Genomic DNA, 22,647 nt, shown 5'->3' on the forward strand with positions numbered 1-22,647 from the left:
TTTGAATGAAACGCTTGATTGTTCGATGATCACGCTTCAGAAGCTTTGCAATTTTAAGAGTGCTGCATCCCTCTGCAAGATATCTCACTATTTTTGACTTTTCTGAACCTGTCAAGTCCTTCTTTTGACCCATTTTGCCAAAGGAAAGGAAGTTGCCTAATAATTATGCACACCTAATATAGGGTGTTGATGTCATTAGACCACACCCCTTCTCATTCCAGAGATGCACATCACCTAATATGCTTAATTGGTAGTAGGCTTTCGAGCCTATACAGCTTGGAGTAAGACAACATGCATAAAGAGGATGATGTGGTCAAAATACTCATTTGCCTAATAATTCTGCACGCAGTGTACAGTGCAGACCAAAAGTTTGGACACACTTTCTCATTCAAAGAGTTTTCTTTATTTTCATGATTATGAAAATTGTAGATTCACACTGAAGGCATCAAAACTATGAATTAACACATGTGGAATTATATACATAACAAACAAGTGTGAAACAACTGAAAATATGTCATATTCTAGGTTCTTCAAAGTAGCCACCTTTTGCTTTGATTACTGCTTTGCACACTCTTGGCATTCTCTTGATGAGCTTCAAGAGGTAGTCCCCTGAAATGGTTTTCACTTCACAGGTGTGCCCTGTCAGGTTTAATAAGTGGGATTTCTTGCCTTATAAATGGGGTTGGGACCATCAGTTGCATTGAGGAGAAGTCAGGTGGATACACAGCTGATAGTCCTACTGAATAGACTGTTAGAATTTGTATTATGGCAAGAAAAAAGCAGCTAAGTAAAGAAAAACGAGTGGCCATCATTACTTTAAGAAATGAAGGCCAGTAAGTCAGCAGAAAAATTGGGAAAACTTTGAAAGTAAGGGCTATTTGACCATGAAGGAGAGTGATGGGGTGCTGCGCCTGATGACCTGGCCTCCACAGTCCGGGACCTGAACCCAATCGAGATGGTTTGGGGTGAGCTGGACCGCAGAGTGAAGGCAAAAGGGCCAACAAGTGCTAAGCATCTCTGGGAACTCCTTCAAGACTGTTGGAAGAACATTTCAGGGGACTACCTCTTGAAGCTCATCAAGAGAATGCCAAGAGTGTGCAAAGCAGTAATCAAAGCAAAAGGTGGCTACTTTGAAGAACCTAGAATATGACATATTTTCAGTTGTTTCACACTTGTTTGTTATGTATATAATTCCACATGTGTTAATTCATAGTTTTGATGCCTTCATAGTCATGAAAATAAAGAAAACTCTTTGAATGAGAAAGTGTGTCCAAACTTTTGGTCTGTACTGTATACATAAACATACTTTTGCAAATTCTAGAATTCTAGCTTGTTTTTCATAAAATGGAGTTAACATTCGCCTCCACCATCACTTACTTTTTATATTTGATTAGTAGTGGGTCTTTGACAGGCTGGGGTTACAGCAATGGTTGGTGGAGGCGGATGTTACACTTGCTCAAATCTAATCATTATAAGAATCCTGTTAACCCGGCAGTAAATATTCTTACCTTTTTCAAGTTAGTCCGGATTAATGTACAGAACTAGAGGCAAAAAATGCTTCTTGCTCCTTGGTCAAAGGGCTGCAGACTGATAGATCCTCCTCGGGTATCGAGTCGACAGCTGATAACAGTCTGTAATATTCATCCTCTCCATCTAAAACTTTGATTTGGCTAAATGAGACAAGGGGGTATAACCAAGTAATAGTAAATGACATCATAAATTATTGTGTAGAGGTTTCAACATTTTTCAGGGAGCAGGGGCATTTCTTAAAACGACCTTAAAGGGGTTGTTCGGGCTTCAGGATAGGTCATCAATATCAGATCGGCTGGGGTCCAAAACCCGGCGCCTTCGCTGATCAGCTGTATGACGGGAAGGCGCGCAGTGTGCACATGCCGTCTCCCTTCTTGCTGCTGCTTTGCCATAGACATAGCAGCAGCGAGCAGAAAGAGAGACAAGAGACGGCACGTGCGCACTGTGCGTGCCTTCCCTTTATACAGCTGATCGGCAGGGGTGCCGGGTGTCGGACCCCCACCGATCTGATATTGATCACCTATCCTGAGGATAGGTCATCAATAGAAAAAAGTACGGACTTTAAAGGGGGTTGGCTACTTTCTGGTTATTGTTGTGTTAGTAAGATGATTATAGGGCACTTACTGATATAGCCTTTGCTGAAATTCTGCACCATTTTCTATATTTCATAAGGCATGCCCCCTTGTTTGCCAAGTCTTTTGTGCTGTCCACAGTGAGGTCCTGTCCATAAGACCAGGCAGATCACCTCCATGTGATGTCTCCTCTGTTCAAACACACTGCACCTGCCATTTATCCTTGCACTGTTGGGAGTTTAGTGGAGGTGCAGTGTGTTAGTGCTGTATTACATTAGGCAATCAGGCAGAGAATTGTCATGTTGGAATCATTCCTTCCTGGCAATCACCTGCTTGTTAGTGGAGGAGACTGCTGCTATTACATGCAGCGATCTACTCCTCAGTATGGGGAGGAGCGATCACTAATACAATTGCTCTTCCCCATACTGACTAGTTTTTTGCAGCAGCAGATTGTAATTACACAGCACGATTGTTACGCTTCGGTGTGGGAGGGAAACACAACACCGAACATTGAGAGGGAAGAGGGGGAACAGGGAATCAGGCCTGAGAACTAAGGAAGGAACATGGACACCTCCTATTAAAACCCTAACCAAAATCTTGACTGACTATCCGTATGAACAGACCCCAGAGGTAGGTGTGTTCATACACAGGAATACCTAGAGTCCTATCTAGCCCTATAGGACCCTGGTACTAATTGCAGGGATGAGACTACCTGTTCCTCCAAAAGAAAGGACGAACAGGAGTCTCCCTCAGGCCTAATACAAACAATAGGGAAATGCAACTCACAGAACCAAAACAAAATACAAAAGGGAAAGGAAAGACTTAACTTCAAAGAAGCAATGGAAGCACCAGGAACTCCACCGAGATCCACACACCAGCAATCCAAAACTGAAAGTGAAGCTTTAAACCGCACAGCATAGTGGGAGAAGCAGCTATAAATAAGGAAGGTAAGTGACCACATTAGCAACACCTGGGGCAAGGGGTGTGACCATACCAGAAACAACACAGACGCCTATTGATCCACAGGAAAACTGTCAGATCAAACCATGTGTCGCCAGTCTCACTGATCTTCTGCCACCTGTCATGGGAAAGTCCGTGACCACGATCTGCCGCCTGCAAGTGATGATTTTTAAGCTTGCTTAAAAATCTGGATTGCCCGATGAACGAGCTTGGGTAATCAGCGGCAGTATTAGACTGCCAGACCATCGCTAACGAGCGATCCTGCGAATGCTCGTTACCAATGATCTGGTCGACAATCATCTGGCCGGCTTGGCTTTACAAGGCAGGAAACATGACATGGAAGTGATTTGCGTGGTCACATGACCCCCCCCATCAGCGGCTATCTTATGGACAGGATGTCTGTGTAGACAGCACAGAAGATTTGCCTAACAAGGGGACATGGCTTATGAAATGTAGCAAACGGCACAGACTATCAACAATGGCTATATTAGTAAGTGTCATATACTCATCTTACATACACATTGGTCACAAGTAGCCAGAAAGTGGCCAACCCCTTTAAGAGGTGTTCTTATGGTAAAGTTTCCACTATGAACTTTGTGTTTTTTTTCAGGGACCTTGCTCCTTTTGTCCATGGCCTGCATCTGATAATGCCACTCGGTTTCATTAAAAGAATTGGTCTCAGATGCAATACCGGTGAAAGCCAATGCATAAGAATGGTGAAATTTTAAGAAAAAGGCAGAGCTTTTTTTTCCAATCCCCTACAACCCTTTTAAGTTGTAAAGTGTGAAATATACAAGCATTCGGTCACAACAATCCCAGTTGGTCTATCCCAATAGACCAAGGTGTGATCTAGGATACATCTGGTACATACAGCAACTTATTTTCAGAGTGCTCCTTTACATTTAGGTGGGGTGGATTATGGGTGATGATTTATTATTATTACAGTCTGTCTGTACTACAAATCTGACCACATTCTACAATGGCATGATAAGCGTATTGACAAATTAAATAATAAGATGGCAAATATCTCTTTAAGAACTTTATTTTTTTTTAATTAAAATGTTTGCTCCATCATAAAAACATATCCACAGGATCGGTGACAAGTATCTATCCAACCACTGGGACCCCCACTGATCATGAGAAATGGGGTCCCTGAGTCACCAGCATGGATGGAGTGATGGTCATACATGTGCACTACTGCTCCATTCATTTCTGCAGGACTGCTCCAGTTGTAGAGATCACTTGTGTGATCATTGCTCCATTCACTCTAGGACTCAAGGACCCCCCAGTTTCATGATTGGTGGAGGTCCCAGCAGTCAGCAATTCACCCATCATATATTAATCACTTATCCTGTGCATAGTTGTCATAGACATGAGTATACATTGTCATGATACATACAAGATACACAAACGTTGTAATCAGCAGATCTTATCATTCAGCGCATCGTGCTGGACAGCTCCCTACCTAAGTTTCATCATTGTCTTTTTATCCCTAACTTAAATTTTCTCTAGAACCAAATTACCACTAATTATTTGCAAGAACTAAGGGGTATGACAAAGGCACGGTGGAGGTCCAACCTCTGTGACTCTCCTAGCTGCGGAAAACAAGAGGATTCATGCAGATTGATCTCCATAGAGATGAATGGGAGCAGGGGAAACAGCCGAGTGTACTACCTTGGCTTCTTCCATCATGAACAACAGGAGTGTTGGCTCATAAATGCAGAAAATGGGTTGTCATGGGAGAGCGATGCCATTACACCTAGAGGCTCTGCTCTCTCTGCAACTGCTGCACCCTCTGCACTTTGACAGGACCAGACAGATGTGATAATGTTTACACTGCCTTGCTCTGTCAATCGAAGTGCAGAGGGTGCGGCAGTGGCAGAGAGAGCAGAGCTTCTAGGTGTAAAGGCCCTGCTCTCCCATTTTTCCTAGAGGCTCATTTGCATATATTAAAACTTTATTGCTCTCAGCAAGGTGGACACATATGAACATGGGGCCAACACAGATGCCTTCAGCTGCCAAGCGCACATGTAACAGGTCAGGCAGTTTCATAGGTACAAATCTGCTGACAGATGCCCTTTAATTAGTTTGATAAAAAGAAAATCATATTGCACTTTTGAACAGCAGCTATCGGGATGACATTAATATGGATTTGAGCAATGAAAATTGAGCCTACCCTTTTTACCTGTTTACATTTGATAGCCATCAGCTATTAAAGGGGTTATCCCATGACTAATGTAAAAAATGAAAATCAAACATCATACAGGACATGATAATCTCTTTCTAAGAAAGCTAGAACCAGCCCTGTACCTCACATGGATCCAGAGATCTCCATATTCATTGCTCTGCTAGATTTATATCAAGCTGAGAGCTCAGGGCAGTTTCTATTCGGCTGCAGCTCAGGGGGCGTGTCTCAGCTCTCCCTATCACAGCTCAGGAGGCAGTTGAAGGATGAAACTGAGCATGTGCGACCTTCTCAGTGAGCAGGACAAAGAAATAAGGAAAAAAAAAAACAGCAGGTGGCGCTATACAGATACATTTTATTGAATAGCTCACTGACTATGCAAAATTAAATGCAATTAGAAAAGTATTCAGATCCAGGGGATGGTGTAAAAACTGTAGAATATTTTTTGGGGGACAGACCCTTTAACACTCACGGTTGTCTAGCATATAAAGAAAGAAAAGCTCACTTTGAAAGAACTTGGCAAGTACAGTCTTCACTTTTTGTCTGCAGCTTTATAAGAGCACAACCAATGCTTAAATTGTTATAATAATATTATAATATTATAATACAAGACTATTTTGATGCCATTCTTAAAGGGAACCTGTCACCAGTTTTATGGTGTCCTAACTAAGGGCAACATAAATAAGTGACGGATTCTCTTAGCAAAATGCTGGGTCACTTTCTTTAATTGACCCAGTCAATCTGCCAACATCTTGTATTGAAAAGCTCCATCTGATAATGATGAGTCATGAATATTCATGAGCTCCTGACTCTCCCAGCCCACCTGCTGATGAATGACAGTTATTTTCCATATGAATCAGCAGCAGGTGGGCAGGGGAGTGGCTATAGCTCTGAATTAAATAAACACTGGACTCAATGACATCACGCTGGACTCAAATCAGCTCATTAGCATACGGCATGCGGCATCTTTGTGTGTATATTATGAGGTAACCATCTGTCACACCAGTAAGTGAATACATCTAAGGTACTTTTTAGTAGTTAATGATTGTATATAATTAGTTAGATTATAATCAAATATCCACATGACAGGTTCCCTTTAATCTGCAGGCAGGCTGCTATAGAGCAGGAGAAGCTGAGCAGATTGATATGTAGTTTAGTGGAAAACATTAAGAATAACCTTTATTCCATTAATTTAAATCTCTGTTTAGGAGTCCAGTGGGTGGTCCTATTCAGTTATTGACAATCTTCTTTGAATGATTTTGCAGCTTCCCTCCATTCATTTCTATGGGGCTGCCGAGATCTGGCTAGGCTACTTACGTCGGGCCCATAGAAGTGAATGGGAGCGGTGGCCTTTCTTGCTAGGTGCGCTCCCATTCACTTCTATGGGGAGAGTACTTGGTGGTGGCCAGACAGGAGTCCTTAGGAGATAGGTGCAGGTCCCAGGGGTGGGACCCACACCTATAATACAATGGGGGCATATCCTAATGATATTCCCCCATTGTCTGAGATTAGAGAAACCCTTTAAGGCTTGTTTCACATCTGCTTTAGTCAACTCAGGTAGCGTCCTGCAGTGCCGGATCCAGACATCTCCGGCAGGCTGCTCCCTGCTAAAATAGCCTGCTGGAGATGTCTTGATCCGGGACTGCCAGGCGCTACCTGATACCCGCTGGCCCCATTAACTTTAATGGGGACTGGTGGAGATCCAGCCGCAACCTGGCATACATGCCGAGAGTCAGCTGGACGAAAACCGCTGTGTGCAGCAGTTTTTGTCCAGCTGATTCTCAGCATATTTTCCGGGTAGCGGCCGGACCTCCGTCAATCCCTATTATAATTAATGGGGCTGGACGGAATTCCGACAGCGCCCAGCGGTGACAGATCCGGCAGGCTGCTCCCAGCCAGAACAGCCTGCCGGATCTGCCAAACGCAGATGTGAAACAGGCCTAATACCTGTTATACTGAATCTTTTCCCATGTTAAATGTGATGGGTTCCCTTTAAGGGTTGTCTTCTTCCCTAACGTAATTACAATTTAATTATAGTTTTTTTTGGTAGGCAAATAGTTTGATTGCCATGGGAATTACTACCCAAATTTCCTAGACTTCAGAATGGTAATGGCACCAACAGAGCTTTTCTCAATCTTGTGCAAGTCCACAGATTTGTAAAATTTTGCTGATACAAGATTGCCCCTAACCTCCCCAGAACTTCCCTTTAATCTGGATGCATATTGTTACTACGGCAGATCCTGTATTCAGCATCTAGCTCATTCTGACGAAAACAGCACTTGCTCCTTTTAGCATCTCAGCTACATGTAGAAAATACGTAGCTCACTTTTATAGGTGGGTGACTCTGCATGCGTTAGTTAAGGCAGATACACATCCAGGGGCCAATATTAGGCAATTTCAATGTTTAAAAATGTTCAATTTTACAAAAGGACTTCTGTTGACAGTTGTTAAAATAAGCATAGATATTTACCCAAGTTTCCTCGGCTTCCGCTTGGTCCCTTGATATTCCAGAGTTCCCTGCGGGAAGGACCAAGAACACGCTTTCAGAAGCTAAGCAGGGAGTCGTAAATTTTTAATTCAAAGTGATTTTGTGTTGAATGCGAGCAGATGCTGATAATATCACAAGTCAAAGCATAATTTTTTTGATCAAAGGGTTCAAGTGAGCCTGATGAAGCATGCATGTTGGTTTTCTTTGATAAACCACATCAATTATTCACCGTGAAAGGAGACAGCCTGATATGAAAGCAAGAGATAAAGGGCATAGGCACATGTTCAGCCAGCACAGTGCTGAGAGAGGGGATGGAAAGATGGGCTGTTACAATAGAGGAAGGAGGGAACGGTTGAATATATATTGAAAGGAGCAAGCAGCGACCCTTAACACCATCAATTAATCGAGTGGACGCCATATCTATTTGATTAAATGAGGAGGCTTTATGAACATCCCAGGATACCTGGTGATTGGGGCAAAATAGGTATTTTACTGCAATAATACTATCAAAAGGAAGGACTAAGCAACTGATGAATGTTATCTTAGGGAATTCTAAAGGTAAAATATAAAGAAAGTAGGAAAATGCATTTTGAAATTTGACTTTATCTTTTGGGGGTGATGAAATTTTAGCTGTTCTGTAGGCACTATTTGAAATAATATTCTGTCTTATTATAGCTTTTTTCTTCCTAAACCCTTTCTTTATACTTTATTTCCTTTATTTGACTGTTGAACAGAAATACTTTCACTTAAAGGAAACCTGTCATCACTTTCTAGCCCTATCTATCAACTCACTTTCCTATAAATACGTTTTAATACATTAATAATGATATTCAAATCAATTCTGAACTAACTATCATTTTAGAGATAAACCTAAATAAATATATGTAAATATATGTAAATGAGCCTTACATGAGTCCTGCGTCCGCCATGATTCAGAGATGAGTCCAGCGTTCCTTGACTCTCGGAGCCCAGCCACGCCCACAAATAAATAAGATACACCCTCATCTCCACCCCTTCTATTCTAAATCTCGCAGCTACTCTATCCCTGTTTCCTGTTTTTTCCCGCTACTCTAGTTTAATGCACGTCACTTCCTGCGCGCCGATCAAGAGCTTGCAGCATAGAGAAGTACTCATCACCAGCTGTGTTTATTAGGAGATTTGGAGCACCCGATAAGGGAGGTAATTATCAGTGATTTGACGTCTATCTTTTAAAGGCCGCTTTGAATGTTCCGTGCTGGGTCACATGATCAGTGTAGGATGAGGAGCGAGATGACACATGCGCGGGATTTGGGTCGTGAGTTCGGGAGAAGGGTAGGATCTTTAGATTCTGTCAATCATGTAACGGGAGGTGGGGTTAGGAATGGGAAGTGATGAGGTAAGCAGTTAATTTACATAAGTTTAAGAAAGCGAAAGTGGACTGTAAAATAAGTACTTAGCGGTGTTTAAAAAAAAAAAAAACACCTAGGATTATTAGGGTGGGGGAGACCTATCTCAGGATACCGATGAAACTTGGGGTTGAAAACTAATGACAGGTTCCCTTTAAAAAGACACATTGGGAAAACCTAAAATTCAGTTAACCTTCAGTTTGGCATAACCCCTCACCCACATAAGCCTTTTACATTAGATGAAAGTTGGCTGAGACTGTTGGAGCTGGCTAATGATCTGTATGGGGCCACCTTAAGGATGGACTCACATGTTTGGATTGCGTGTTTCCCAGCCCAACTGTGAGTTTAATGACCCAAACTCACAGCATGATAGATCCTTACAATGCTTTGAGTTCGGGTTGTGGACACATGTCCTGAATACTGACTCTGGACATGTGTATCTATCCTAACCAGGGTCAGAATGTCCCACCAGAGTACCAGATGATCATCAGGTGGAACTAGGCTCTGATACCAATGTGGTCCTCAAAGGTCCAGGAGAAAAAATATATATATTTGGAGCTGACTTAGCAGCCAATCATTTGCTACAAGAGTCTATTTCTTTGATTGAAAATATATTACACTGTATTGATGAAATAAGGGTTGGGAACAGTGAATCATTTCCTATGGTGGTCCCAAGTAACCCCAGTCTGACATTGAGCCTAATTTTTCAAGGGGAAAAATGGATTGCACATACTGGATTCCACATGCCCAATCCTTTGTTGCTCAGGGCTCTTTCTCTTGTCAGTGGCGCCTGGCAGTTCTCTTCTCAGTAAAATATTCATCCATGCTTGGGCATTCTGAGCATGTATGTTACGGAGGGGGGAAGGGGATGGTAGAGGTGACGGTCAGCTTATATGCCTAGCTTTACCAGTTTCCTCACTTTCAATGCAGCCCTGTAAGTTCAGCAGATCTTAGTAAATTAAGTAAAGCTCCCTGGCAGACCCATAACCAGCGGAACATATGCAGTTAGACCTTTGAAAAAAGTCTCACCTCTCTGGTCCTCTTTGAGAAGAACACCCCTTTACCTAGACTAGATGGCCATACTGGAGGTTCTCTAATACAGAGATTTTACAAATTTATTTTTAGGAGGTACTTTGGCATTTAACTTTATTAGTTCCAAGATCTACTGGCTAATGTCAATGTCAGGATCTACTGACTAATGTCCATGTCAAGATCTACTAACTAATGTCCATGTCAAGATCTACTAACTAATGTCAATGTCAAGATCTACTGACTAGTGTCAATGTCAGGATCTACTAACTAATAGCAATGTCAGGATCTTCTGACTAGTGTCAAAGTCAGGACCTACTGACTAATGTCAATGTCAAAATCTACTGACTAATGGCAATGTCACAATCTACTGACTAATGTCATTATCAGGATCTAGTGACGAATGTCAATGTTAGGATCTATTAATATTGATCTACTCCATAACTGGTTAAATGTGGGCACCTTTCTTGAGTTCTTAGGGATATGGCTTTTGTGTGAAACAGTGTATGACATATTTAGAACAGAGTATTGAATCTCAATGTTTTATCCACTGAGTCCGAGCCTCGCTTGCCTTATACTGTCTCAGTAATAGCCCCTTACACTCACATTAATTTGGTTGTAGTAGAGGCTGTCCTCTGGGCTGTTCAATGTTTTGGGCTGTTGACCACGTCTTGTTGTCCTCAACTTTTTTTCAAAGTATTGTTCTGAGCCTATAATGAGAGAATGAATTATTTGACATCACAAAATTATGACAAGGTAAGTATACTATCTAATGACTTGCACTGTCCAACAGTGCCCTCCAGTCATAAAACCAAGATGGTACACTGGGGGCACTACTAGACCTAAAGGATACATCTCCAATTCCATACCTGGGGCCCTGAACCTAAGAAAAGACAGCTGCATATGATGTAGCTTCATTACCATGTTTATACATTTAAAAGTTGAATGTTATCTAGGTCCTATGTTTTAAACTGGTGTATGTGCACCACAGGGTGTAAGCGCCATGTTTCTAGAGGGGACTCACAATGTGCTCATAGTGCCCGTTCAATGGGCCTACAGGGTGTATGATCATAGCCCAGCAGCTACTTTTGAGTAGGGGATATTTGCACATTGTATGACTGTATTATTTAAACACTATACAGTACACTATAAGTTCTGCACAAGATACCACTACCAACCCTGCAGGTGGTTACTCATCCACCATATGCACTGCCAGAAGCCAGAATTACAGAAATTCTTTGTCAGCAAAGAAATAAATGTGAGAGATTCAATAATCTAGAAGTGCTTTTTTGACTCGTTGAACAAGGGAGTGTGGTTTTGTAAAAAGAAAAAGGGGAACAAATTATTGAAAAGGGGCGAGGCTTAAAGGCGTTGTGCAGGCGGTATATATTGATGACCGGTGGGGGTCCAACACCTGGGACACCCCTGCCGATCAGCTGTTTCAAAAGAAGGCAGCGCTCCATGCAAGCACTGCTTCCTTTTCATTACACTATCATCTATAAGCCACTGTGATAAACTGCCACAATTTTAGACTGTGTAGTCCACGTTTACAACGTCTAAAAACTAGACGGCAATAGTAAATCTGCCCCAATGTCTCCTCTCCACTATGAAGAAATTATGATGAAGGTGGCCATAAACACTAGATTCATCTTGTCAGAATCTGGCCATTCTAGCATGATGATCATGTGTGGTCTATGGGGGTGTCCTGATTATCCCACGGTGTCAGGGTAAAGAAGCTAAGGGTGCATGTGTTGAAAGGAACAGCCATCTAAGGTGTATGGCCGCCTTAAGACTCTTGTTACTATTCTTTGTAAAGGATTTCATGATCCTCCACCATAAACAACATCATTTATAGCTGGAAGATTAGACACTAATGCGTTACTAAAGCATTTCATTTTCTGATAACAAGGTGCAAACTATGATTTTAAGATGAAAGAGACTTTGGGAAAGCATCTATAATGTCATTAACATCCAATTACAAAGATAAGAGCTTTCATTCAGTACAGATATGATAGTGTGACTCTGGAATCATAGTACCTATCACATTGGTTAAGCACTACAATTCTGTGGGAGATCCAAAGCTGTTTAACTCATGACATAACATCTTTTTGTCCTTGAGTGACTTAAAAATTACATCCAGGAAGCCATCCACCAGATTTTTTAACCCCCCCCCCCCCCAAAATAAAATAAAAATTACATAGAATTTTCACATCTAGGTCGTTAATATGTGATAAAATAAAAGACGGTAGTGTCCCTTTAATGCCAAGGGCGGCTGCATGACACAAGCTGTGTATTTTGCTTCTGACGATGGTGAAATTTGCTGATAATAAATGTTTACTATATTTGGCCTGATGACATCATGATGCAAAAATTTGTAAGAAGGACCCCCACAGCCACAATTATGTGCAATTTACACTACTGGTATCCTCTTATGTGGCAGGACCACATCAGGCATGAGTTATCAGGTGCCTCTGAAAAGGCACACAGTGATGTCACATCACACTGGAAATATTCTTATGGTAACAGTTACAGTATATAACAGAGCTTGGATAATACATATAAGTGATATCACAGCACAGATATAATACACACAGTAATGTCACCATACAGGGGTAATAATAACATTAAAGGAGTTGTCCGGCCTTAGGACCGATAAACCCTGATTGTCTGGACCTGTGTCCCTGAACATAAAAAAGCAAGCTCACCTGGCCGCTTTCAGCTTGTGGGACCAGGAAGCTTCTGGGTTATGTGACCACTGTGGCCAATCACAGGCCTCAGCAGTCATAATGGTACCTCATATTTGAGATGTAATCTTCAAGCTGATGTGAGCACTGAGGTCTGTGATTGGATGTAGCGGGCATGGGACCCATGGGGACAGGATGCATCCGTGAATAGAGCAGTATTAGGGCTGCGGGCAGGAAAGTATGCCTTTCTATGTTCAGGGGCATAAGTTCGGGGGTGGGCCAGCCGGCCATCTCATTTATTATTTTCTATGCCTGTTTTAGGTGTAGAAAATTATCTAAATTTGCGGAGCTGGCGTAGATTTAAGCCGGCGGTGGACACACCCAAGTTATGTAGGGGCCAGTCTTAATAAATGACCCCAATATTGCTCACAGAGATGTCACAGAACAAAGGTAATGTCAGAGAACAGGAACAATAAACATAGGGATGTGAGAAGTGGATGGAATTGTATCCAGTCTAGACAATATATATCTGTAGAAATTCAAATCCCTCTAATAGTTTGCTACAATGTATCAGTCCGGACTCCTCTTTGCTTTGCTTGCAGAGCACTGTCCAGACCAGATACCACTGCATCCACTTCTCAGCTAAGAACAGGACTAGGTCTGCACTGGCTTGATGTCTGTAAAACTTTTTTTGGGGCCAGCCGTGCTTTAGTATTTAGACACATGAAAAAAGAGTGTATTGCAAAACCATGGTCTTCTTGAATGCCACCAAACTCTTGAACCACTATTTTGAAATTCAATTCTCATTTCCTCTGACACAGGAAGAGTTCCAACTAGTTCATTCATTGTTAATGACAGCCCACAGCCCTCATCGCCTTATTTGTGCCTGACCGGTATTCTATCCATTGATGATCCAGCAATGGGCCACGTGTCCATCAATTTCTATAAGAGCCTTGAAAAATCTGTTTTCTTTTTCTTTTTCCCAGTGCTGACATTTCAGTAGAATTTTTTCACAGTCAAGACATGTTCTAACCTTTCTGGTGTTTTAGCTTTTCGTCTCAGTACTTGACAGCTGTAAAGTTGCAGTTCCAAAATATTCAATGGGAGACATAACATCAGTGGTGAGAAAAGACCTATAGTTTATAAGAATATGTCCACCGAGGACATAAATGCTGCAGAGCCGGTTAACAGTTTTTTAAAAAAAACTCATTCACATGTTGTGAAAAAATAAAATCTGCTGTGAAAATTAAATCCACAGCACAAAATCTGCAAGAAATCTGCTGTGAACAATCTGCCCTGTGAGGCCTTACCCTAAAGGGAAGTATATTTTTATCCAAGGAAATGTCCTTTACTAGACATCCCAAGTGTCCATCTTTTGGAGGGACAGTTCTTATTTTTTGACCCAAGTTCATCTGTCTCTCTTTGATCCTTAAATCTCTCTCTTTTTGATCTGAGGTAAAGATTTGCATTATTACATTTACAATATTGATCCAGAAAGTGTTTGTCTGGTTCCTCTCTGTATATTAGAGCCCGCCTTGTATAGTTTTTCATTATTTGATGCAATTTGGATTTTAGAAATGTCTATATTCAGATCATTTTCAAGCTATTGTGCGCTAAGAAAACTATTGCAATGTATAGATATTCAGGAAAAATTGATCTTTCACACAATGAACCATAAGTGTCCCTCTTTGACTGTCCAAAAAGTTGGGAGGCATACCTTTACTCCTATGATTTAGGCCTCTTTCACACGGGCGAGTTTTCCGCGTGGGTGCAATGAGTGAGGTGAACGCAATGCCCCCGCACTGAATCCGGACCCATTCATTTCTATGGGGCTGTTCACATGAGCGGTGATTTTCACTTATCACTTGTGCGTTGTCGTGAAAATGGCAGCATGTTCTATTTTGTGCGTTTTTCACGCAATGCAGGCCCCATAGAAGTGAATGGGACTGCGTGAAAATCGCAAGCATCCGCAAGCAAGTGCGGATGCGGTACGATTTTCACGCATGGTTGCTAGGAGATGATCGGGATGGGGACCCGATCATTAATATTTTCCATTATAACATGGTTTAAGGGAAAATAATAGCATTCTTAATACAGAATGCTTAGTAAAATAAGGATGGAGGGGTTAAAAAATAATTAAACTCACCTCATCCACTTGTTCGCTCATCCCGGCTTTTCTTCTGTCTTCTTCTTTGAGGAAAAGGACCTTTGGTGACGTCACTGCGCTCATCACATGGTCCATCACCATAGTAATGGATCATGTGATGGACCATGTGATGAGCGCAGTGACGTCACCACAGGTCCTTTTCCTCCCAGGTCTTAAAAGAAGAAGACAGAAGAGAAGCCGGGCTGCGCGAACAAGTGGATGAGGTGAGTTAAATTATTATTATATTTTTTTAACCCCTCCATTCCTATTTTACTAAGCATTCTGTATTAAGAATGCTATTATTTTCCCTTATAACCATGTTATAAGGGAAAATAATAAAATCTACACAACACCTAACCCAAACCCAAACTTCTGTGAAGAAGTCCGGGTTCGGGTCTGGGTACCAAACGTGACGATTTTTCTCACGCGTGTGCAAAACGCATTAAAATGCTTTGCACTCGCGCTGAAAAATCGCACATTTTCCCGCGACGCACCCGCTTCCTATCCGGCCCTCACACGAGACACCCGTGTGAAAGAGGCCTTAGGCTCTCAAGGTAATACGTGTGGCCAGGGCCAGCTCCAGGTTCATGTGGGCCCTTGGGCAATAAATCTCAGTGGGCCCCCTTGTGGCATTTATTTTACATTTACATGTCCCCCTGTGGCTCCCACACTGTAAAATGACCCGCCGTGCCCCCCCCCACAGTATAATGACCCCCCCAGTGGTCCCTCACACAGTATAATGACCCCCCAGTGGCTCTCCATTTATAATAATGACCCCCAGTGGACCATCATTCAGAATAATGACCCCTAGTGGCCCCCACACAGTATAATGACCCCCCAGTGGCTCTCCATTTATAATACTGACCCCCAGTGGACCATCATTCAGTATAATGACCCTCAGTGGCCCTCTCACTGGGGTCATACTGTATGGAGGGGGCACTGGGGGTCATTATACTGTATGGGGGTCATTAGACTGAATGGAGGCTCTGGGCATTATTATACTGAACGTAGGGTCATTGAGGATCATTATACTAAATGGGGGGCTTTGGGGGTCATTATATTGTGTGTGGGGGGGGGGGCACTGGGGGTCATTATAATGTGTAAGGGGCCTTCACACACTATAATGACCTTCCAGTGGCCCCCTCACATACCTATCATTGCTGGAGCGCAGCAGAGTCGGAAGTTCTTTCATTTCCCCTGCGCTCCTTCTCTCCTTTGGCCCGCTGCAGCACAACATCACCGCTGGGCCGGGCCTGGAGGAAAGAAGGAGCTGCAGTTAGTGAATGAAAGGACCGCCGGCTCCCCTGCGCTCCAGCAATGAGCGCTTCCATCTGTATTGATGGAAGCGCTCATAGCAGCCGGCCCAGCACGCCACTATGCAGTGGGCCCCGTCACTTGCCTGGGTATGCCGGGTGCTGACACTGGCTCTGGGTGTGGCTATCAAGGTCTATACTAAACCTTTATACTGTACTTTCTCAGAAAACCTTCCATGTTTTCCTAATAAATTAGATGAGAGCCCATGTTAATTATATGTTGATATCATATTAATATTCTTATTTATCCATAGTATGCAATTTGAATTATGTTCTCATTACTTTTGATCTTCATTCCTTAAATTTGGTTAAGCAGCGGAGCTGTCCTATTCAAAGCTTAATATTACATATGATTACTGCTGGAGGCTAAAACATATCGGAAGCAACATTAAAACAAGTTCATTAGCAATATATACAAGCAAAAAGCCAAAGGCTTTGGGAGCTCATCTTCAGAATGCATTTTCACCGTGCCCGTAATGATCGGCTTCTCAGTGTATTCTGATAAAGATCACTTTGGATACCATCATTACCTAATAGTCATTCCTGGGCCACTATATTAAAGAGAACCTGTTACCTCTCCTGACATGTCTGTTTTAGTAACTATTTGCATTCTCCTTGTAATAACAATTCTGGAGCATATATTCTTATGACTCTATGTTGTGCCAATCCTCTGTTATTTCTACTAGAAGTTTATGAATGAATTGCCATCAGCTTGCAGTAAAGGTACAAATGGGTGTTACCAGCTGGGGGGTGTTCCTACACAGTCTAGCACCAGCAGCACTGATTGGACAGAGTCGGTCGGATACACCAGATACTTGTAACACCCAGCAGTACCTTTAGTGCAGAATAATACAGACATGTCAGGAGAGGTAACCTCTTTAAATATCTGATCTGTGAAATTGCCACATATGTGGTCTTGACACAAGCAAATATTTGCTTCACTATAGATTTTCCTACAGGAGAATCATTCCTATTTGTAGGTCATATCAAACATGGGTGAACTGAACATGGAAGTAGTGTAACCAAAAAGTAGGATAGGATCGGGCAAGTTGAAGTCCAACAGCCTGATCCTTCTTTCTCCTAACATCAGTCATTGGAGGAAAGTTGAGCCACCACCACACACATTAGATGGTTGGCTAGTTCCACCAAAATTGACTGGTTCAGCCCATAGCTATATACCTGTTCCTTTGAGATCTAGCAGGGCTCTTATGCATGGCACTGTGCTGTATGGTGGCTGGGCCAGGGGAGTGACTTTCAAGGCCGGCCACCTGCAGCAGCATGGGGCCCAGAATGTATACCCTACAGTGACATTGGCTCAGTAGACAGACACTGTCCTGTGCCCAAGCGCTGTGCAGGGGAAGGGATAGTTCAATTTTATTGGCAACATAGAACAGCACTGGAGATAGAGAAGTGGTGGTGAAGGACCTGAGTGATTGTACTAGGTATTATGCATTCTAGTTCTCTCTCTATATACCCCTTCCTATAATGTCTACTGATGCCCTATAATAACAGTCTGGACATGCTGGGAGTTGTAGTTCCCTCTATCGCCACAAACATCCTAGAAGTGCTGGAAGTCACCCATGTGGCATGTGAGCCTGACGTCAAAATGGATGTTGATGTAGGGAAACATGGGACCTACAGGGCCAGCAGTGGAGCCGGTATCCAGGGGCAGGGATCTGGTAAGTATGATCACCACTGTGGGTCTGCTCACAAGGTAATCCCATGCCATATGCAGTAGGGTCCTGCTGGGGTTGCGGGGAAGTTGCTGGGGCCGGGGGGAAGGGGAGTGACATTCAGAAATTAGACATGGGGCCCAGTAATTTCTAGTTACGCCTCTGGGCTGGGCTGATGTACTGAATCGAAGTTCCCATTCCTCCATCCTCCTATCTCTGATTGACAGATTTCTCCCTATACACAGTAAAGCTTCATTCACACGTGCTCAGATCTGTGAGCAGGTGGTCCGTGATACATAAGTGAAGCTGTCCGTGAAGGATCCGTGTTGGGTCCGTGTGTCCGTTTTTTGCTGTCCGTGTGCCATCAGTGTTTCACTGACACTCAACAGCTGAAAAATAATTTTCAAAGAATCTCTTCTTAATGATCCGTGAAACACGGATGCAACACGGATGGCATCCGTGGTTTTCACGGACCCATAGACTATAATGGACGTGATGGACCCGTGAACACGGACAAAATAGAGCATGCATCCGTGCTAAAAAAACTGACCCATGGACCGCGCTAAAACACTGATGTGTGAATGCACACATTAAAATGAATGGGGACGTGTGCTGTCCGTGGAGAACATGGACAGCACACGTCCGTGAAACACTGATGTGTGAATGAGGCTTAATAAGGGTAATCTGTCAAACAGCTTCAGGAAGAGCCCACAACCCTTCAATATGCTAGACTCCGATTTCACAGTGCCCTCAGTACTCTGTAACTGTTAGTTTAGCCCGAAGACAGAGTCCCTTTAAGGCAGGAACTGCACAGTAAAAGTCAACTTTGAGTCTTCTAGTATTACCGTAAATTCCTTTCCATTTCAAGCTGCCATAAGGTTTTGCTATTATTACATTAAAACTGAGGATGAATATATAATTTACCTGTAACTTTGCGAGGTCCAAGGATATTGAAATTCTGTCGACCTCTGTCTGTGCGCATGGTCCCTGCATCCTGCATGTTTAAGACATCGTAATCCTTAATAGGAAACAGAAAAATGATATTACAATTGTTACAGAATTTCTCACAAAACTCCTCCAGCTCCCAGGATCCGTGCTCTTTTCATGTCTGTCAGACAGATGGAGCTTGGTCTTATTGAACTTCTTCTGCATTGTATCTGAAGCTGGCCGCAGATGTACAGTAGCAAATAAAAATGGATAAATCCAATGAGCTCCACAAATTCGTGCGCACAATGCATTACTGACATCTTTATATTTTATAAAACGATGTATCAGTCGGGCATGGAAATCAACCACCCTCCTAAGATAAGCTTCACTTTGCTGTGTCTGCTCTCTACACGCTTCAGTTGTGTCATGTCTGACAGACCTCTCAGGTTCTCAAAAACCTGGCCCATCTCCCACTTGGGTGGCATATCGCTAGGATATGCCACCAATGTCTGATAAGTGCAGGTCCCACCTCTGGGACCTGTCCAGCACCTATCTCTAGAACAAGGCTCTTAAAGTGAAGGAGAGGGCACCAGTGACTCTGTCTCTGGAACAGGGCCCCCCGAAGCGAAGGAGAGCGCACTGCTCATGCGCGGCGTGCTCTACATTCACTTCTATGGGAGTTCCAAAAAGGGCCAAGCGAACACGCTCAGCTATTTCCAGAACTCCCATAGAAGAGAATGAAGAGCACACCAGACAAGCGTGGCCACCTCTCTATTCACCTCTATGGGAGTTCCGAGCATGCATGCGCTACTTCCAGAGAAAAAGGATTGGCCACTTAAAGGGGTATTCCCATCACTTACAAGAACGGAGCGGGAAGAGCAGTGGCTGGAGGACCTCAGGTTTCCGTGGGTCCGGCCACCGCCAAGCGCTCTCCCCATATAAGTGAAAGGGAGCGTAACGCGCTTGTGCGGCCACCACTAACATTAATTTCTATAGGGCCAACGGAAATAGCTGAGCCAGCGCTCGGCTATTTTTGGCGGCCCAATAGAAATGAATGGAGAGAGGCTGCGCATGCGCAGTGCACCCTCCACCACCTTTCCCCATTCCGTTCTCGGCGTAGTTGCGGGTCCCAGAGGTGGGACCTGCACCTATCAGATAATGGAGGCATATCCTATCCATTGTCTGTGATGGGAAAACCCCTTTAAATTAAAACTACTTTGCCCCAACATCATCATCTACTTAGCCAGCTGACCTTACACAATTGGTGGGTTTGACGGACCATACACTATTGGGCATGGAGGATTTAGTTGCCCATGCACATTAGGGTTTATTGCCATTTCATTTTTATTTTACGTGCATATCCCGAATTTAGCCACAAGTTCCCATTAAGAAATGCTTTTCTTTTCCTACATTAAGCTAACCTTTCAGTAGTTCTGTAGGGTTCTGCAGTTTTTTTAAACTGATGATCTATCCTCTGGATAAATCCTCAGCATCTGATCGGCGGGGGTCCGACACCCGGGACCCCCGCCGATCAGCTGTTTGATAAGGCAGCAGCACTGGCAGTAGTGATGCGGCCTTCTCACTGTTTGCCGCAGACCCAGTGACGTCACGACTAGTATCAATGGCCTGGGTGGGGCTAAGCTCCATTCAAGTGAACAGAGCTGCCGTGCCCAGGCCATTGATACTAGTCGTGACATCACTGGGACTGCGGTAAACAGCGAGAAGGCCGTGGCGCTACTGCCAGGACTGCTGCCTTCTGAAACAGATGATCGGCGGGGGTCCCGGGTGTCGGACCCCCGCCGATCAGATGCTGATGATCTATCCAGAGGATAGATCATTAGTTTAAAAAAACTGCAGAACCCCTGTAAGTTAAAGAAGACCTGTAACTACTTGCCTTCCCCATGTAAAAATTATTCTGGAGCATCTTTTCTTATAACTGTATGTTCTGCCATTCCTCTGTTATTCCTGCTAGAAGCTTATGAATAAAGTTATGGGTGTTACCAGTTTGGGGTGTGTCCTTGCACATCCTAACATTATCCAATCAGGGCTGTCAGTGTGAAACTGTGCAGGGTCACAGCTCAGGGACTTCAGTGGGGGACTGCAATTAGCCAGTTTCTTAGTACTACATTGTATTGTATTTTTTGCTTTTGTGGTGTAATCCCCATTTAGTATGAGTTGCACAATTGACAACGCAGTCCAGTGCACATGATGTATGCAGTCCTGGAACAGCCGTTCCAGGGCGTATTTCTTTGTTCAAGATGTGAGCAAATTACCCGTTTGGAATCGCTAATCGAGTCTCTAAACGGGCAAGTTGCAACACTGAGAGGCATTGACAATTTGCAAAAGAGTTTGCTTCTCACCGAGCAAGCACTCTTTGGGGTAGATGAGGGGGAGGGTGACAGAGAGGAGGCTGAGGAAAGTGAGGTAGCTAGCTGGATAACATTTAGAAAGGGGGGTAGAGGGAAGAGTGCCAGGGAGGCTAGCCCTGATCTGACACACCCCAACAAGTTTGCACGTTTGGCAGATGAGGGGCATATCAGTCCAGGGACGGCACTGCCGCAGCCGGACACTTCCTCTGCCAGTCAGGGGAATGTCAGCTCCAGTAAGCAGGGAACCAGGAGAGCAGGGCAGGCCAGACAGGTGCTGGTAGTGGAGAGTCATTTATTAGGGGAACAGATAGGGAAATCTGTCACAAAGACCGTGATCGTCGAACAGTGTGTCGTCTTCCTGGCGCTAGAGTTCGACACATCGCGGATTGGGTTGACAGATTACTGGGAGGGGCTGGAGAAGATCCAGCGGTCATGGTCCATATCGGAACCAATGACAAAGTTAGGGGTAGGTGGAGAGTCCTTAAAAATGATTTCAGGGATTTAGGTCAAAAGCTTAGGGCAAGGACCTCAAAAGTAGCATTTTCTGAAATACTGCCTGTACCACGAGTCACACAAGAAAGGCAGCGGGAGATTAGGGAAATTAACAAGTGGCTCAAGAACTGGTGTAGGATGGAGGGGTTTGGGTTCCTGGAGAACTGGGCCGACTTCTCTGTCGGCTACAGGTTCTATCGTAGGGACGGGCTGCACCTCAATGGGGAAGGGGCAGCTGTGTTGGGGAAGAAGATGCCTAGAAGGTTGGAGGAGTGTTTAAACTAGGGACTGGGGGGGGAGGGTAATTACGTTATAGAAGGGGAAGATAGTGCAGATAGAGACCGGGGGCAAGGTAGTGGGACTGGGGGGAGGGTAATTACGTTACAGGATGGGAAGATAGTGCAGATAGAGACCAGGGGCAAGGTAATGGGACTGGGGGAGGAATGGAAGGAGGGACTAGAACAGTTCAGAAGGAAAGGTGTAGGGTAAAAAATATACATAAACCTCTCAAATGTATGTATACTAATGCCAGAAGCCTTACTAATAAAACTGGGGAACTGGAATTAGTGATGTGTGAGGAGGACTATGGCATAGTGGGAATAACTGAGACATGGCTGGATGATAGCTATGACTGGGCGGTTAATGTACAAGGTTACAGTCGGTTTAGAAAGGATCGTCAAAACCGGAGAGGGGGAGGGGTCTGCCTTTATGTAAAGTCCTGTCTAAAGCCTACACTCCAGGAATATATAAGTGAGGGACATGAACATGTGGAGTCACTGTGGGTAGAGATACATGGAGCTAAAAACAACAATAAATTACTAATAGGAGTTTACTATAAACCACCTAATATACCAGAGTCCACAGAAAATCTACTACTAAACGAGATAGACAAGG

General features: G+C 43.6%; 1 protein-coding gene across 1 annotated transcript in view; it reads right to left on the reverse strand.

Annotated features, from left to right (window-relative positions):
- Positions 1-1,528: 1,528 nt before the first annotated feature.
- Positions 1,529-22,647, reverse strand: part of MYO3B (myosin IIIB) — a 386,918-nt gene continuing 365,799 nt past the window's right edge. The window contains exons 32-35 of the mRNA XM_040441512.1: positions 18,890-18,983; positions 10,756-10,859; positions 7,718-7,764; positions 1,529-1,670 (exon numbers count right to left, since the gene is read on the reverse strand). Of these exons, the coding sequence (XP_040297446.1) occupies positions 1,529-1,670; positions 7,718-7,764; positions 10,756-10,859; positions 18,890-18,983 (387 nt within the window). The remainder of the gene's footprint in view (positions 1,671-7,717; positions 7,765-10,755; positions 10,860-18,889; positions 18,984-22,647) is intronic.

This window comes from Bufo bufo, chromosome 7, assembly GCF_905171765.1.
Source record: "Bufo bufo chromosome 7, aBufBuf1.1, whole genome shotgun sequence".
Classification (NCBI taxonomy): domain Eukaryota; kingdom Metazoa; phylum Chordata; class Amphibia; order Anura; family Bufonidae; genus Bufo; species Bufo bufo.